This window comes from Heptranchias perlo, chromosome 6, assembly GCF_035084215.1.
Source record: "Heptranchias perlo isolate sHepPer1 chromosome 6, sHepPer1.hap1, whole genome shotgun sequence".
Taxonomy (NCBI): domain Eukaryota; kingdom Metazoa; phylum Chordata; class Chondrichthyes; order Hexanchiformes; family Hexanchidae; genus Heptranchias; species Heptranchias perlo.
In genome coordinates, this window is record NC_090330.1 from 63317812 (window position 1) to 63335719 (window position 17908).

General features: G+C 42.4%; 1 protein-coding gene across 1 annotated transcript in view; it reads left to right on the plus strand.

The window, feature by feature from the left end:
• Positions 1-17908, plus strand: part of ercc5 (excision repair cross-complementation group 5) — a 149214-nt gene that overhangs the window by 102227 nt on the left and 29079 nt on the right. The window contains exons 11-15 of the mRNA XM_067986704.1: positions 209-313; positions 2243-2418; positions 4245-4360; positions 12162-12254; positions 13196-13256. Of these exons, the coding sequence (XP_067842805.1) occupies positions 209-313; positions 2243-2418; positions 4245-4360; positions 12162-12254; positions 13196-13256 (551 nt within the window). The remainder of the gene's footprint in view (positions 1-208; positions 314-2242; positions 2419-4244; positions 4361-12161; positions 12255-13195; positions 13257-17908) is intronic.

The window sequence follows — 17908 nt, forward strand, 5'->3', positions numbered from 1 at the left end:
CTGTGATAATTGTTCATGATGTGGGTAATAATCTCATGAGCTAAACAACAGTTATCTGTAACTTATCGGTAAACCTTTAACATTATTAGTATACTAATCAAACCTAAAATTTTGTTGTGACAACACTTGAAAGACCAATGTTGCACTATTTTTCTCTTTGACGATGTAACTATAAGTTGTAATTCATGTCCTCTTGCAGAATTTTGAGTGATTTTAAGCAGCATTATGGGAGTTCAGGGACTGTGGAAACTGTTGGAGTGTACAGGACAACCCATTAATCCAGAAACACTTGAAGGAAAAATACTTGCTGTTGGTATCCTTTACATAGCTACTGTTGGACATTAGAACGACCTGTGTTCACAGCTCCGATAGAGGCCAAGAAAGCAAATTATATCTACAGGTGCATTGGCATTACAAATTCAGTGTTGGTGTGAAGTGGTTTTGTCTTCATTCCAACATTGAAGTTATGCGATGTGAATCAGGTGTTAAGGCCCAAATTGACTCCAAAGCAAAGCCGAGCAAGAGTCCAGTGTCAAGACAGGCCTTGACTCCAGATTCAGGCTGCATTTGGGGCAAAGTTAAAATGCTTCACACTGACACTATAATTATAATGTAAGTGCACCCTAACTGGCGCACAGATGGATTTCTACTAGCACCTAACTACTACTGAACACACGACAGCCGCAACATTAAAGGTTTGTGATTGGTAATTTTAGAGAGAATGGCCTAGAAAATGCATCGCTGTTTTTCTAGACAAATGCGTTGGAATATTGTTGTGAAGCCACGTGTGAACTTATGGGCTGAGGACTAAGTACATTCAGCAAATGGAGTGCTCTTAAAAGTTACACGGGAGAGGAAACACGCTGGTGTACCAATATACTGCGTCATGAGATAATTGCATGTCAGAAGGTTGTGGGTCCAAGTCCCACTCCAGAGACTTAAGCACATAATCCAGGTTGACATTCCAGTACAGTACTGAGGGAGGTGCCGTCTTTCAGATGAGACGCTAAACCAAGGCCCCATCTGCTCTCTCAGGTGAATGTAAAAGATCCTGTGGCACTATTTCGAAGAAGAGTAGGGGAGTTCTCCCGGGTGTCCTGGCCAACATTTATCCCTCAATCAATATCACTAAAACAGATTATCATTTACTTCACTGCTGTTTGTGGGATCTTGCTGTGCACAAATTGGCTGATGTGCTTTCTATATTACAACAGTGACTACACTTCAAAAACGACTTCATTGGCTGTAAAGCGCTTTGGTACCTCCCTGAGGTCATGAAAGGCCCTATATAAATGCAAGTCTTTCTTTTTGGAGAGACGAAAGTCAAAGAGAGAGGTACCTAGCTTATTGGAGTATTGTTGGCAAAGAACTGGTTGTACATCTAGCTGCCTTCTCACCCAGAATGTATCGCAGGCTGCAGGATAGCAAAAAGAAAGGAGTGAAATGAATTTTGTTAGCTGGAATATGTGTCACTTGATTCAGCAAACTGAGACTCTTTTGGTGCAGGAGATTGGATATACCGTGGATATGCTGTTAATGCTTGCCAGCACTTTTGTTACATTAGCATTTATAACTTTGTTTCTCTTGGTCGTGTATATCTGTCATATAAGTGCTCTTTTCCCTGGAGGCTGAACAGACCTCTATAGTCCAGCAGTGTGCTCCAACCAGTGGTTCTACGATTTTGCAGCTTTGATATTCTTAACTGCATGAGCAAAGTAAGTTAGATTAGTGCAAATGCCCTAAGTGTTTTTAGAAACCATTAATTTGAATCTTTTTGCTATTTAGAAATAAAACAGGTAACAGCCAACAACATGCTGGTTCTGAATTCCTTGTCACCTTTCATTAGGTTTATAATCTAATGATATGGAGAATTAAAAACCATATTTCCACTTGTGTGTCATTGCAGTGAAAGAGCAGTTTTCTGACTTTCTTGGTTTGCAAAGAAAGCCAGAAAGTTCTGGTTTAGTAGAAATTGTGCCATAGATGTTAGAATACACCACATTCTTAGTGAGATCTGCTAAATAACTCTATTAGGGAGACTGACTAGCTCATGCTTGAAAGTAGAGTGTGTTCAGCCTCACAGTTGTGGGTTTCACTATGACTTGTCCTCTTTTTTTTTTGTTGGATCCCTGATCTCTTTGTGGTCTGAATTGATGTTTCCTTGGTGAAGCTAAATAATAACTTTCTAGTTTGAGTTGTTATGTACTGTTTGCTAAAGATTTTTCTTAACCACTTTTAAAAGATATCAGCATTTGGTTAAACCAAGCAGTGAAGGGAGCACGAGATCGCCATGGTAATGCTGTACCAAATGCTCACCTCCTGACTTTGCTCCATCGACTTTGCAAACTGTTGTTTTATCGAATACGACCGGTATTTGTTTTTGACGGAGATACACCTCTGCTCAAGAAACAAACTTTGGTAAGTACTGTCCAGTAACACATTTCATTTCAGTGGTTAGATAACAAAAGCCATACCCTTTTTATTAGTCCAAAATCTATATTATAAAAAGGTGCAGTCGTTTATCTTAACTTTGTCATCCAAGAAAATTAAAAGAAAAATTGTACAACAAAATGAACCTTTTTGTGCAGGTTTATAAAAGTGCCTCAGCAACTATTGAACTAATTTATTTTTAAAGAATATATAGGTGGCATGATGGGTTCAAACATTGTCATTTCATCTCTAGGTTTGAATGCACTCCAGGTTAATTGAACAAAAGCCTCCTTTCTATGCAAGGAATTAGGGTCCTAAGTGAAATGACTCCTGAGTTTAGGTGGTCTCAACCCAATTCCTACTGGATAAGAGGCCACAGTACAAAACCAACTATATAACTTGATATAGATCGGTAATCTCATTCTGAGGCCATTTGGGAATGCAAAACAAAAACAAATTTTCAGTAAGGAATCCTTTTGTGAAGAAGGAGTTAAGACAAATTATTGAGGCAGTATGGGAGAGCTTTACTCCGTACCTTGGCATGCTGTACTTGAAGTAGTAGTTCTCAATGCTGAAATTGGTTGTATGACTCTTTTTAAAGTGTCAAATCAATCCTTTGTCCAGCACTGAGATTCCTTACCCCAATCAGAAAAGAAATTGGTCTTAAAGTGTCCATTTTCTTTTTTGCTATCTCTTTCTAACTTCTCCCTTCAATCAAAATAGGGAAAGGAGAAATGGTGATTAGAACTTCATACAACAGTTCTGGCACACTGTTTCATAATTTAGCTAGTGACTTATTGACACAAGACATTTTATGTTTTTAAAAAAAAAGAGAAGTTGGCTTTTTGGTCTGCACCAGAATCTGTGCTGTTGTTATGAGATCACCACTTTGCTATTGGCTGCAGCTTGCTTTCTGGAAAGGTTTACATTTTTTCTGTGCCCCTGTAACAAAGCACAAGATATAGGAGTAGGAGGAAGAACAATATAATGATTATGTTGTTGGCATGAATATACCCTTCAAATTTTGCAAATACTGTATTCAGATCTATGTTCACAGTTTTGGTCCCAAAAACTATTTCTGAATATTTGCGATCTCTGAATAGTATATGCGTTATCCTAAAAGAATAACATGTTGGTAAGACCTGATTTACAAATATAAGCTAGTCGATCTCCCATGACATTACACATGGGGAGTAAAGACCAGCTGTAATCTTGAGGTGAAGCAGGGTTACAGGGATAATTCAACCGGGGTGCAAAGGCATAATTCAGTCCCCATCTAAAAGTCACATTCTATCCTTACGTAACATATGATCTTGTATATTATTATTCACATACATAGTTAAATGACAGAACTGATGGCAGTTTAGGAAGCAGAGAAGTAGCTTTGGTTGGAGCGTAGGGGTTTTCCTGCCGTACAGGCTGAGAAGCTGAGTGATGCAAAATTGCTACAGCACCACCACTGGCAGAGGCAGATATGTTTACATAGCCAGTTTCCATTATGAATCTGGACATAGGATTTTATAATAGAAAAAGTTGACATAAGTGTGAAAAACCTTACAAAAATGATGTATTCTGAATTGTGTGCAGACATAAGATTTTTATTATATTATAAGTTGCATGGCTATTCATATCAAGCTTATACATTTTAGTCTCTCAGCTGTTTGCTCTAATGGAGTTCCATCCCAGGTAAGGTTAATCTCACACTTAATTTTCTTTGCCAAACTGTAGTTGGTCTCAACAGGGCTTCCTTCGTATATGCAGTGTTGTTGCACAATGGCACTTATTCTTGGTTAACTTGAAGTCATCTTTCTTAGGCTAATAGGAGGCAGAGAAAGGAGCTGGCAGTTAAAGACACAAAGAAAACTACAGACAGGCTGCTGAGAACCATTTTGAAGAGACAAGCCTTAAAAAATGTTTTAGGGGGCAGAAGGTTAGTAAAGTACTTAAAGTTAAGATTATTTTGATTTCAACAGAAACAAAAATTTCAAAAGACTGTGAATATTTAAATAAAGTAACCAATCTCCTTTTGACGTTGCACACAGTGATTGAAGACCAAGTACACGATTCAGTTCAAGCAGGGTTAGAGAAGGGAGATAATTGAACCAGGGGGGAGGGGAGAGAGAGAGAGAGAGAGAGAGAGAGAGAGAGAGAGGGACGAGGACGAGGACGAGGAGGAGGAGGAGGAGGAGGAGGAGGACGAGGAGGACGACGACAGGGATGGAAATGGGGAAAGTAGTGGGAGGGGACAGTGAGAGGAGGGGGTAGAGCAGGCAATTTTATCAGTAGGGGCGGTAGGAGAACCAACTAAGTGCTGTTGGAAAGGTCACACGATTGTAAACTTTAGTGGTGGGTGGGGGGGGCAAGAAGTGCAGGTAGGTAGCAGAGAGGGTCGATGAGGGCAATGCGGTTGATTTGGTGTATATGGACTTTCAAAAGGCATTTGATAAAGTGCCGCATAATGGGCTTGTCATCAAGATTGAAGCCCATAGAAAAAAGGGGGCAGTAGCAGCACGGATACAAAATTGGCTAAGGAACAGGAAGCAGAGAGTAGTGGTGACTGGTTGTTTTTCGGACTTAAGGGAGGTCTACAGTGATGTTCCCCAGGGGTCGGTCCTAGGACCACTGCTTTTCTTGATATATATTAATGACTTGGACATGGGTGGACAGGGCACAATTTCCAAATTTGCAGATGACACAAAACTTGGAAGGGTAGTGAACATTGAGGAGAATAGCGATCGACTTCAAGAGGATATAGACAGGCTAGTGGAATGGGTGGACACGTGGCAGATGAAATTTAATGCAGAAAAATGTGAAGTGATACATTTAGGTAGGAAGAACGAGGAGAGGCAAACTCGAGGGCACAATTCTAAAAGGGGTACATGAACAGAGAGATCTGGGGGTATATGTGCCCAAATCGTTGTAAGTGGCAGGGCAGGTTGAGAAAGTGGTTTTAAAAAAGTATACAGGATCCTGGGCTCTATAAATAGAAGCATAGAGTACAAAAGCAAGGAAGTCATGATGAACCTTTATATTAAAAAAATGGTTTGACCACAACTGGAGTATTGTGTCCAGTTCTGGCACCGCATTTCAGGAAAGATGTGAAGACCTTAGAGAGGGGACAGAAAAGATTTACTAGAATGATTCCAGGGATGAGGGACTTTAGTTATGTCGATAGACTGGAGAAGCTGGGTTGTTCTCCTTGGTACAGAGGCGATTGTGAGGAGATTTGATAGTGGTATTTAAAATCATGAAGGGTCTAAACAGAATAGAGAGAGAGAGACACTGTTCCCATTGGCAGAAGGGTCAAGAAGCAGAGGATGTGGATTTAAGGTGATTGGCAAAAGAACTAAAGGTGACATGCGGAAAACTTTTTTACACATCGAGTGTTTAGGATCTGGAATGCATTGCCGGTGTTGGTAGGGGGGGGGGGGGGGAGAGTGGTAGAGGCAGAGGCAGATTCAATCATGGCTTTCAAAAGTGAACTGAATAAGTATGTGAAAGGAAAAAAATTGCAGGGCTACAGGGATAGGGCGGGGGAGTGGGACTAGCTGGATTGCTCTTGCATAGAGCTGGCACGAACTCAATGAGTCGAATGGCCTCCTTCTGTGCTGTAACCTTTCTATGATTCTAGGAGAACTATAAAGCATATATTGTTTTGTTTTGTGGGAGAGCAGTACCTCAACTGTCCGGGAGTACAGAAGGGTGAATGATCCATTAACAGTGTGTGGGGGGGTGATGGGGGGAGATTGCAGATGACGCAGGGGACGTTTATTTCGGCTGGGTCATGCAAGATAATGGGATGCACCGTGTCAGCAGATCATAGGGACTGCCAGTGGATGGGGAACCAGTACATCAGGAGAGTCACGGCGGGGGGATGGAACATAGGAACAGGAGTAGACCATTTAGCCCCTCGAGCCTGTTCCACCATTCAATGAGATCATGGCTGATCTGTGACCTAACTCCATATACCCGCCTTAGCCCCATATCCCTTAATACCTTTGGTTAATAAAAAATCTATCAATCTCAGATTTAAAATTAACAATTGAACTAGCATCAACTGCCATTTGCAAAAGAGAGTTCCAAACTTCCACCATCCTTTGCATGTAGAAGAGTTTCCAAACTTCACTCCTGAAAGTCCTGGCTCTAATTTTTAGGCTATGTCCCCTCGGCATAGACTCCCCAATCAGGGTACATGGAGAGAAACTATTTCCACTATCAGTTCCCCTTAGTATCTTGAAAATTTCAATCAAATCACCCCTTAATCTTCTAAATTCCAGGGAATAGAACCATAGTTTGTGTAATCTCTCATAATTTAACTCCAGGTATCATTCTAGTAAATCTACGCTGCACTCCCTCCAAGGCCAATATATCCTTCCTAAGTACTCCAGGTGTGGTCTAACCAGGGCTTTGTATAGCTGTAGCGTAACTTCTACCCCCTTGTATTCTAGTCCTCTAGTTACAAAGGCCAGTAGCCTTTTTGATTATTTTCTGTACCTGTCTATGACATTTTAATGATCTATGTACGTGGACCCCTAAATCTCTTTGGACCCAACTGTTTCAAGCTTTTCACCATTTAGAAAGTACTCTCAATTATCCTTTTTAGATCCATAGTGGATGACCTCACACTAGCCTACATTGAAATCCATTTGCCAGAGTTTTGCCCATTCACTTAACCTATTAATATCTCTCTGTAATTTTATGCTTCCATCTACACTACTTACAATGCTGCCTATTTTTGTGTCATCGGCAAACTTGGATATGTGGCTCTCTATCCCGTTATCTAAGTCATTAATAAATACAGTGAATAGTTGAGGTCCCAACACAGATCCCTGTAGGATACCACTAGTCACATCCTGCCAATTTGAGTACCTGCCCATTATCCCTACTCTCTGTCTCCTGCCGCTCAGCCAATTTCCTAACCAGGTCAATAATTTGCCCTCAATTCCATGAGCTTTGACTTTAGCTAACAGTCTCTTATGAGGGACTTTTATCAAATGCCTTCTGGAAGTCCAAATAAACAACATCCATAGACATTCCCCTGTCCACTACTTTAGTCACCTCTTCAAAAAATTGAATATTCATCAGGCATGACCTACCCTTTACAAATCCATGCTGGCTCGTTCTGGTTAGCTGAAAATTTTCGAGATGTTCAGTCACTCCTTAATTATAGACGCTAGTAATTTCCCAGCAACAGATATTAGGCTAACTCCCTGGTTTCCCTCTCTCACCTTTCTTAAATAGCGGAGTGACGTGCAATTTTCCAATCTAAAGGAACAGTTCCTGAATCAAGAGAACTTTGGAAGATTATAGTTAAGGTTTCTGTACCTACTTCCTTTAAAACCTTGGGAGGGAAACCCTCAGCACCTGAGGATTTTTCACTCTATGGTGCCATTACTTTCTTCATTACTGTTAATTTGCTTATGTTAATTATGTGTGTCCCCATTGCTTACGTTAATTATGTGTGTCCCCATTCCTGATTCAAAATTAGTTTCCTTGGGGCATCTGGCATGCTATCCTCTTCCTCTACTGTAAATACTGACGCAAAGTAATATTTAACATGTCTGCCATTTCCTTATTTTCATTTACAATATCACCATTATCAGATGCTCTTGACCACCCTCTTTTTCCTAATATAATTGTAAAAAAATTTTGTGTTGATTTTGACATCCCTTGCAAGTTTCTTCTCATACTTCCTTTTGTAGCGCTTACTATCTGTTTTGTCACCCTCTGCTGTTCTTTGTGTATCTCCCAGTCGCCAGGATCTGTGCTATTTTTTGCATTTTTATATGCTTTCAGTTTTATGTTGTCCCTGACCTCTTCTGTTGTCCGTGGCTTTATTTTTTGGCAAGTGGAGCTCTTGCCCCTTAGGGGTATAAACTGGTTCTGTATCACGTTAAATTCTTTTTTGAACACCTCCCACTGATCTTCTGTTGTTTTACCCATTAACAGATGGGGAGTCTGAGTTTGGCCAGGGTGGCCAAAGTAAAAGCACCAAATTGGGAGAGCCGCAGGGACCCAGACTCCAGCTGAGGGCAGCCATTGTTGACAGAAACGGCAGATTTGGGGAGCTGGGTAGTGTGAATAGTGCCAGCATGTTAAAACATTATTAAAATGCTAATTTAGTAAACATAATTAGATAATTACATGATTGTATGATATGTAAGTACTATTCTTAAAAACTATTACACTTCTAGTCATATTTGAACATGGGTTTTGAGCCTTACAAATTGCAGGAGCGCCACCCACTACGTGAAAACTCAACAACCAGTTTAGATTAGCTCTTGATTTGCACCTGATGTTACTTGACATATTTAACATTGTTTGCATCTATCACAGCACCACCTACAAGTGCAACTGGTACTGCAGTATATATGGACACTTTTATAATAGATTTCCCCATGGAGATCGCCTGACTTAGGACTTTTCAATCCATTTAAAAATGGAATGTTGTGATCTACCCAGCAATTTTAATATATAATTAGCCAATCTCCTATGGCATTGCACAGAGGATGTCATGGCCAAGTGTAAGTATTCAGGTCAAGCAGGATTAGAGTGTGTTGGAGTTTAGAAAAATGAGAGGTGATCTCATTGAAACATATAAAATTCTTAGAGGGCTCGACAGGGTAGATGCTGCGAGGTTGTTTTCCCCTGGCTGAAGAGTCTAGAACTAGGGGGCATAGTCGCAGCCATTTATGACTGAGATGAGGAAGAATTTCTTCACTGAGGGCTGTGAATCTTTGGAATTCTCTACCCCAGAGAGCTGTTGATGCTGAGTCATTGAGTATATTCAAGGATTAGACAGATAGATTTTTGGACTGTAGGAGAATCAAGGGATGTGGGATCGGGCGGGAAAGTGGAGTTGAGGTCGAAGATCAGCCATGATCTGATTGAATGGCGGAACAGGCTCGAGGGGCCGTACGGCCTACTCCAGCACCTATTTTTTATGTTGTTATGTTCTCATGTTCCCCCCTTCCACTCCATTTATTAGTGCTTCATTGTATTATGCCACTGATGTGTAAATCTGGTATTCAATTGTAATATTTGAGACAGTTGATCCAATTTCTTTTTCATCAAACTTAGTTTTAAATCTTACCTGAATAAATCATACCTGAATACTTGAAAGTCTAATGTAAAAGGGAATCCAAAAGTCTTCTATAGGCATATAAATAGTGAACCGGTAGTGAGAGGAGGGTTGGGGCCGATTAGGGATCAAAAAGGAGAACTACGCATGGAGGCAGAGGGCATGGCTGAGGTACTAAATGAGTACTTTGCCAAGGAAGAAGATGCTGCCAAAGTCAGAGTAAAAAGGGAGGTAGTTGAGATACTGTATGGGGTAAAAATTGATAGAGGAGGTACTAGAAAGGCTGGATATACTTAAAGTAGATAAGTCACCCAGTCCGGATGGGATGCATCCTAGGCCGCTGAGGGAAGTAAGGGTGGAAATTGCAGAGGTGTTGGCCATAATCTTGCAATCCTCCTTAGATATGGGGATGGTGCCAGAAGACGGGAGAGTTGCAAATGTTACACCCTTGTTCAAAAAAGGGTGTAAGGATAAACCTGGCAACCACAGGTCAGTCAGTTTAACCTTGATGGTGAGGAAGCTTTTAGAAATGATAATCCGGGACAAAATTAATAATCTCTTGGGCGAGTGTGGATTGATTAGGGAAAGCCAGCACGGATTTGTTAAAGGGAAATTGTGTTTAACTAACTTGATTGAGTTTTTCGATGAAGTAACAGAAAGGGTTGATGAGGGCAACGCAGTTGATGTTGTGTATGTGGACTTTCAAAAGGCGTTTGATAAAGTGCCACCTAATAGGCTTGTCAGCAAAATTGAAGCCCTTGGAATAAAAAGGGCCATGGCAGCATGGGTACGAAATTGGCTAAGTGACAGGAAACAGAGAGTAGTGGTGAGTGGTTGTTTTTCAGACTGGAGGAAGGTATACAGTGGTGTTCCCCAGGGGTCAGTACTAGGACCACTGCTTTTTTTTGATATATATTAATGACTTGGACTTGGGTGTACAGGGCACAATTTCCAAATTTGCAGATGACACAAAACTTGGAAGTGTAGTTAACACTGAGGAGGATAGTGATGGACGTCAAGAGGGCATAGACAGGCTGGTGGAATGGGCGGACACATGGCAGATGAAATGTAATGCAGAGAAGTGTGAAGTGATACATTTTGGCAAGAAGAATGAGGAGAGGCAATATAAACTAAATGGTACAATTCTAAAGGGGGTGCAGGAACAGAGATACTTGGGGGTATAATTGCACAAATCTTTGAAGGTGGCAGGACAGGTTGAGAAAGCGGTTAAAAAAGCATATGGAATCCTGGACTTTATAAATAGAGGCCTAGAGTACAAAAGCAAGGAAGTTATGTTGAACCTTTATAAAATACTTGTTCAGCCACAACTGGAGTATTGTGTCCAATTCTGGGCATCGCGTAGGAAGGATGTGGAGGCCTTAGAGAGGGAAAAGATTTACTAGAATGGTTCCAGAGATGAGGGACTTCAGTTATGTGGATAGACTGGAGAATCTGGGGTTGATCTCCTTTGAGCAGAGAAGGTTGAGAGGAGATTTGATAGAAGTGTTCAAAATCATGAAGGGTTTTGATAAAGTAAATAAAGAGAAACTGTTCCCATTGGAAGAGAAACTGTTCACATTGGCAGAAGGGTCGAGAACCAGAGGGCACAGATTTACGGTGATTGGCAAAAGAACCAAAGGCGACGTGAGAAAAATCTTCTTTACGCTCGGGTAGTTATAATCCGGAGCATGCTGCCTGAAAGGTGGTGGAAGCAGATTCAATCGTGGCTTTCAAAAAGGAATTGGATAAATACTTGCAGGGAAAAAATTTGCAGGGCTACGGAGTGCGGGGGAATGGGACTAACTGGATTGCTCTTACAAAGAGCTGGCACTGGCTCGATGGGCTGAATGGCCTCTTTCTGTGCTGTAAAAATTCTATGATTCTATTCTATGATTCTATAATTAAAGGAAGGCTATATTATCACTTAAATAGCAAGTCATCGATACGTGTTTTGAGGACAGACAGATTGCTTGGAGTTGCTGTAGTTGGCACAGATTCTTTGTTTGATCTGAACATGTCAATGCAAAAGAGAAAAAGATCCTCTGAATGTTGTTTGCTGATGTGCCATTGTTGCCACAGCCATGAATAGTTGGATTTTCCTGTGAGCAGAACTTCTGTGACTGAGTTTTGCAGTTCTTCTGCTTAGCAGTAATAGCATTCGTGGGGTAAAACTATTTTTCAGATGGCGCCCATATTGGTGGTAATAGCTCAGCACCAACATGTATATCAGATATAATCAGCAGCGGTAGAACTGCCAAGCTGCACCTGTCTTGAAAGTAGTGATAATTTTCAACATATTGATTTACCTTTTTGCCATTTTGAGACAAGACTAATACCATCAAGACAATATATACATGAAGTAGTTAAGTGGATCACACTGGCAGATTTAAAAGCATTGCTAAAATTAGGGAATACTGAGAGAAGATTGGAGTGGAAAGTTACATTTTATGCTGATGTTAAATTCTAATATTTGAAACTTGTTGGTCTAAATATTCAATGTTATAAATGTATTTTACTCCACTCACTAATGTGAGTGAAAAGGATAGAGTGAATGTGAACACGTCTGCTTACATTAGCAACAAAATAAATATTCTTGTTGGTAGCTGAAGTTTCTAGAAAAGTATTTTTCTGTTTTTCTTGTTGTCAACAGCAATGAGGCCATTCCCAGCCTCTCTCAGGTGAGAAGAGAAGAACCTGATGACATTTTTATTCTGCCTTCCTTGGTAAAGAAAGAGGAAAACAGGTTTGACACTTTTTTTTTTATATATATATATATATATATAGCTCGAATCATCCTAAATTTGAAGTCCAAATGAAATACTTTAGTGGATTTCTGTGTATGCAATATATTCGGAACAATAATCTTACATGCTGCTTGTATACTCAAGTGCTGGCACAAATAAGGCATATTCAGTAATGTTGCCACACTTACACTGGCAGGCTGTATTGCCTGTAAGAGTATTTTGATTTCCTCCAAAACAAGAAGAACCATTGCACAATGCAAAATCATTGTTATGCTTACATGATATTAAGTAAGATGTTTTAGGGCTGACTTTCCTGACCCTTGCTTCCAGAGAATTCCTATTTCCCTGGTATATAGATCATGAAGGGCATCTTGGTAAGGAGGGGGCGTTCCTGGCCTCTCTCCTCCTTATCCTGGATTATTGCTGGCTGGGCTCCCCAACATATGGCAGTCCAATGACACATGGGGCTTTGACCTGATCCCGGACTCCTGTCAACTGGAGTGTCTAAGTGTTGTCAGGGAAGGAACCCCACACCCGCCACCGCTGCCCCCGGCTATCTTCAGGTAATTTCCATCAACAGCCAGAAGGCCCCAATCTGAAAGGCCTGACATGCAGTGGCAAGACTGAGGCATGTGACTGCACTTGCATTTCCTGCTCCCTTTGCAGGCACTAGCCCCTACCAGAAGGTGGCCGGCATCTGGAGCGCTCCCAGGCCGTGTTAATGGCCCAAGGTAGGAAACCCAGGAATTGGAGCAGCACACTTTGGATGTGCTGGTCCTGCCCAGCACCAGGGTGGGGAAGGCAGGAAAATCTGCCCTTTTTTAGTTTTACGTTCATTATATTTTGTCTTTTAAATGTTAAATTGGTGCTATTTACTATTGAGAGGATATTTGAATTTCTATGTTGTTCACATAAATAGTCTTTTACTGTTTTTTTTTAGTTCAGACGAAGAGGCAGAAAAGGAATGGGAAGAGCAGATGAACAATGAAAAACTATTCCAGGTGAAGTATCCTCTGGTTTTTGTATGCATGTGTGTCATGGGATTGTCCATGGTGAGTTGGGTAACATCATTTTGTAACATGGGCCCACCAAGCTCCAAAAGCAATCTTCCCACCCATGCCACAGAAGAGTGAGGTTTTTTTAAAATTCATTCATGGGATGTGGGCGTTGATGGCAAGGTCAGCATTTATTGCCCATCCCTAATTGCCCTTGAGAAGGTGGTGGTAAGCCGCCTTCTTGAACCGATGCAGTCCGTCTGGTGAAGGTTCTCCCACAGTGCTGTTAGGGAGGGAGTTCTAGGATTTTGACCCAGCGACGATGAAGGAACGGCAATATATTTCTAAGTCAGGATGGTGTGTGACTTGGAGGGGAACGTGCAGGTGGTGTTGTTCCCATGTGCCTGCTGCCCTTGTCCATCTAGGTGGTAGAGGTTGCGGGTTTGGGAGGTGCTGTCGAAGAAACCTTGGCGAGTTGCTGCAGTGCATCCTGTGGATGGTAGACACTGCAGCCACTGTGCACCGGTGGTGAAGGGAGTGAATGATTAGGGTGGTGGATGGGGTGCCAATCAAGAAGGCTGCTTTGTCCTGGATGGTGTCAAGCTTCTTGAATGTTGTTGGAGCTGCACTCATCCAGGCAAGTGAAGAGTATTCCATCACACTCCTGACTTGTGCCTTGTAGATGGTGGAAAGGCTTTGGGGAGTCAGGAGGTGAATCACTCGCCGCAGAATACCCAGTCTCTGACCTGCTCTTGCAGCCACAGTATTTATGTGGCTGGTCCAGTTAAGTTTCTGGTCAATGGTGACCCCCAGGATGTTGATGGTGGGAGATTCGGCGATGGTAATGCCGTTGAATGTCAAGGGGAGGTGGTTAGACTCTCTCTTGTTGGAGATGGTCATTGTCTGGCACGAATGTTACTTGCCACTTATGAGCCCAAGCCTGGATGTTGTCCAGGTCTTGCTGCATGCGGGCACGGACTGCTTCATTATCTGAGGGGTTGCGAATGGAACTGAACACTGTGCAATCATCAGCGAACATCCCCATTTCTGACCTTATGATGGAGGGAAGTTCATTGATGAAGCAGCTGAAGATGGTTGGGCCTAGGACACTGCCCTGAGGAACTCCTGCAGCAATGTCCTGGGCCTGAGATGATTGGCCTCCCGCAACCACTACCATCTTCCTTTGTGCTAGGCATGACTCCAGCCATTGGAGAGTTTGCCCCTGATTCCCACTGGCTTCAATTTTACTAGGGCTCCTTGGTGCCACACTCTGTCAAATGCTGCCTTGATGTCAAGGGCAGTTACTGTCACTTCACCTCTGGAATTCAGCTCTTTTGTCCATGTTTGGACCAAGGCTGCAATGAGGTCTGGAGCCGAGTGGTCCTGGTGGAATCCAAACTGAGCATGGGTGAGCAGGTTATTGATTAGTAAGTGCTGCTTGATAGCACTGTCGACGACACCTTCCATCACTTTGCTGCTGATTGAGAGTAGGCTGATGGGCGGTAATTGGCCGGATTGGATTTGTCCTTCTTTTTGTGGACAGGACATACCTGAGCAATTTTCCACATTGTCGGGTAGATGCCAGTGTTGTAGCTGTACTGGAACAGTTTGGCTAGAGGCGTGGCTAGTTCTGGAGAACAAGTCTTCAGCATTACAGCCGAAATGTTGTCGGGGCCCATAGCCTTTGTTGTATCCAGTGCACTCAGCCGTTTCTTGATATCAAGTGGAGTGAATCGAATTCTGGTTGAAGACTGGCTTCTGTGATGGTGGCGATATCGGGAGGAGGCCTAGATGGATCATCTACTTGGCACTTCTGGCTGAAGATGGTTGCAAACACTTCAGCCTTGTCTTTTGCACTCGCGTGCTGGACTCCGCCATCATTGAGGATGGGGATGTATACAGAGCCTCCTCCTCCCGTTAGTTGTTCAATTATCCACCACCATTCACGACTGGATGTGGCAGGACTGCAGAGCTTTGATCTGATCTGTTGGTTGTGGAATTGCTTAGCTCTGTCTATAGCATGTTGCTTCCACTGTTTAGCATGCATGTAGTCCTGTGTTGTAGCATCACCAGGTTAGCACCTCATTTTTAGGTACGCCTGGTGCTGCTCCTGGCATGCTCTTCTACACTCCTCATTGAACCAGGGTTGATCCCCTTGTTGGTAATGGTAGAGTGAGGAATATGCCGGGCCATGAGGTTACAGATTGTGCTGGAATACAAATCTGCTGTTGCTGATGGCCCACAGCGCCTCATGGATGCCCAGTTTTGAGCTGCTAGATCAGTTCTGAATCTATCCCATTTAGCACTGTGGTAATGCCACACAACACATTGGATGGTGTCCTCAGTTTGAAGACAGGACTTCGTCTCCACAAGGACTGTGCGGTCCTACCAATATTGTCATGGACGGATGCATCTGCAACAGGTCGATTGGTGAGGATGAGGTCAAGTAAGTTTTTCCCTCGTGTTGGTTCGCTCACCACCTGCCGCAGGCGCAGTCTGGCAGCTATGTCCTTCAGGACTTGGCCAGCTCGGTCATTAGTGGTGCTACCGAGCCACCCTTGGTGATAGACATTGAAGTCCCCCACCCAGATTACATTCTGTGCCCTTGCTGCCCTCAGTGCTTCCTCCAAGTGGTGCTCAACATGGAGGAGGACTGATTCATCAGCTGAGGGAGGGCGGTAGGTGGTAATCAGCAGGAGGTTTCCTTGCCAGTGTTTGACCTGATGTCATGAGATTTCATGGGGTCCAGAGTCAATGTTGAGGACTCCCAAGGCCACTCCCTCCTGACTATATATCACTGTACTGCCACCTCTGGTGGGTCTGTCCTGCCAGTGGGACAGGACATACCCAGGGTTGGTGATGGAGGAGTCTGGGATATTGGCTGAAAGGTATGATTCTGTGAGTATGGCTATGTCAGGCTGTTGCTTGACTAGTCTGTGGGACAGCTCTCCCAGTTTTGGCACAAGTCCCCAGATGCTAGTGAGGAGGACTTTGCAGGGTCGACTGGGCTTGGTTTGCCTTTGTCGTGTCTGGTGCCTAGTGGTCCGATGCCGGGTGGTCCGTCCGTTTTTTAAATTCTTATTATGAACACTATTTATCAAAAGCTCTGCCCTCCAAAATTCCCAATAGCTGGGGATTAAAACAAACACCTGCCTCTGGGATCCACAATACCACAAGTCCATTTAAAATCTTTTGTGTTGAAATATCTTGCCTTTAATTCACCAATGTCTGTAACTCTTGTAGACTCGAGGTGAAGCAGGGAAAATGAGGTCAGGCTTTGGGTCGAGGTTTGGTGGGTCTGTGATTTGGCAGTTTAGTTGGATAGAGTATAGTGTTGGCTGTCGGTGAGGCCAAGCAGGAGTAAAAATATACTGGAACGGATGTTTGGATCCATGTGGGAGATGGGCTCGTTGGTTACTTTGACCAATTTTATTCAGTTTATTTTATTTTTTCTTGTGGACTGTGCGGTGTACAGTCAGGTCATATCAATTTTCTGGTTTTGTTTTGGAAAGTAATTGGGGACACGACAATCAAATTATCATATTGACAGAATATTTTTAATGGTTGCATGGATAGATATGCTCATTTATGAACAGATATATGCCTGTCATAAAGTAAAATGAACAATGTAAAGTCTGGGATTTGAAATTTTCGAAGCAAATGGATCCTTTTTAATAACATTTTCTTGAAGAAACAATAACAAATTTTACAACAGCAAAATACTGTGGATACTGGAAATCTGCAATATATACAGAAATGCTGGAAACACTCAGCCGGTCAGGCAGTATCTATGGAGTGAGAAACAGAGTTAACACATCTAGTCAATGGCCTTTCATCAGAACTGGCAGATGTTAGAGATGAACAGCTTTTAAGCAAGTGCAGGGCCAGGGAAAGATGGGGGCAGGAAAAGAACAAAAGGGAGAGGTCTGTGATGAGATGGAGGGCAGGAGTGATTAAATAACAAAAGATATGGTGCAAGGCAAAAGGAGGTGATAATGAGACAAGCATAGAACCAAAAGATGGGTCCAGAGGAGGTATAAATGGTCACAGCAGAATAGCAGAGGGGGAGGGAAGCATGGAAAATCTGTACAACTGCACTATTACGTTGGTCCCCTCCTTTCATATGAAATGGTCCACTGAATAATGATCGACATAGCAGTGACTAAGCCATTACATCATTAGGCAAATTTTGAGGGAGCGGGGTGCCATTAGTTAGACTTTTTCCTGCACCCTTCAGCTGGAAAATGTTTTTGTGTCATAACTTGCTGGAAGTTCGAACTGATAACGGCACAGCGAGGGCAATGGGGCATCTGGGACCTTAGTGAACGATGGGACTAACAGTTTATCTCCTTAACCAATAAGATTTAAGGATTAAGAAAGAAACAGAGGAATGACAGAAAAGTAGAGTGAATTAGAGTCAAATCAGGGAAAGAAAGATTGAATTAAGAGAGAAAGAAAAAAGAGACTAAGAAAAAAATGTAAAAATTTTAAATTTGACATTTTTAACATCTCTATCTACAATTTACTACTGTAAACAATTTTACAACACCAAGTTATAGTCCAACGATTTTATTTGAAATTTACAAGCTTTCGGAGGCTTCCTCCTTCCTCAGGTAAATGTCAGGAACTCCTCGAAGCCTACACATTTATAAATCACA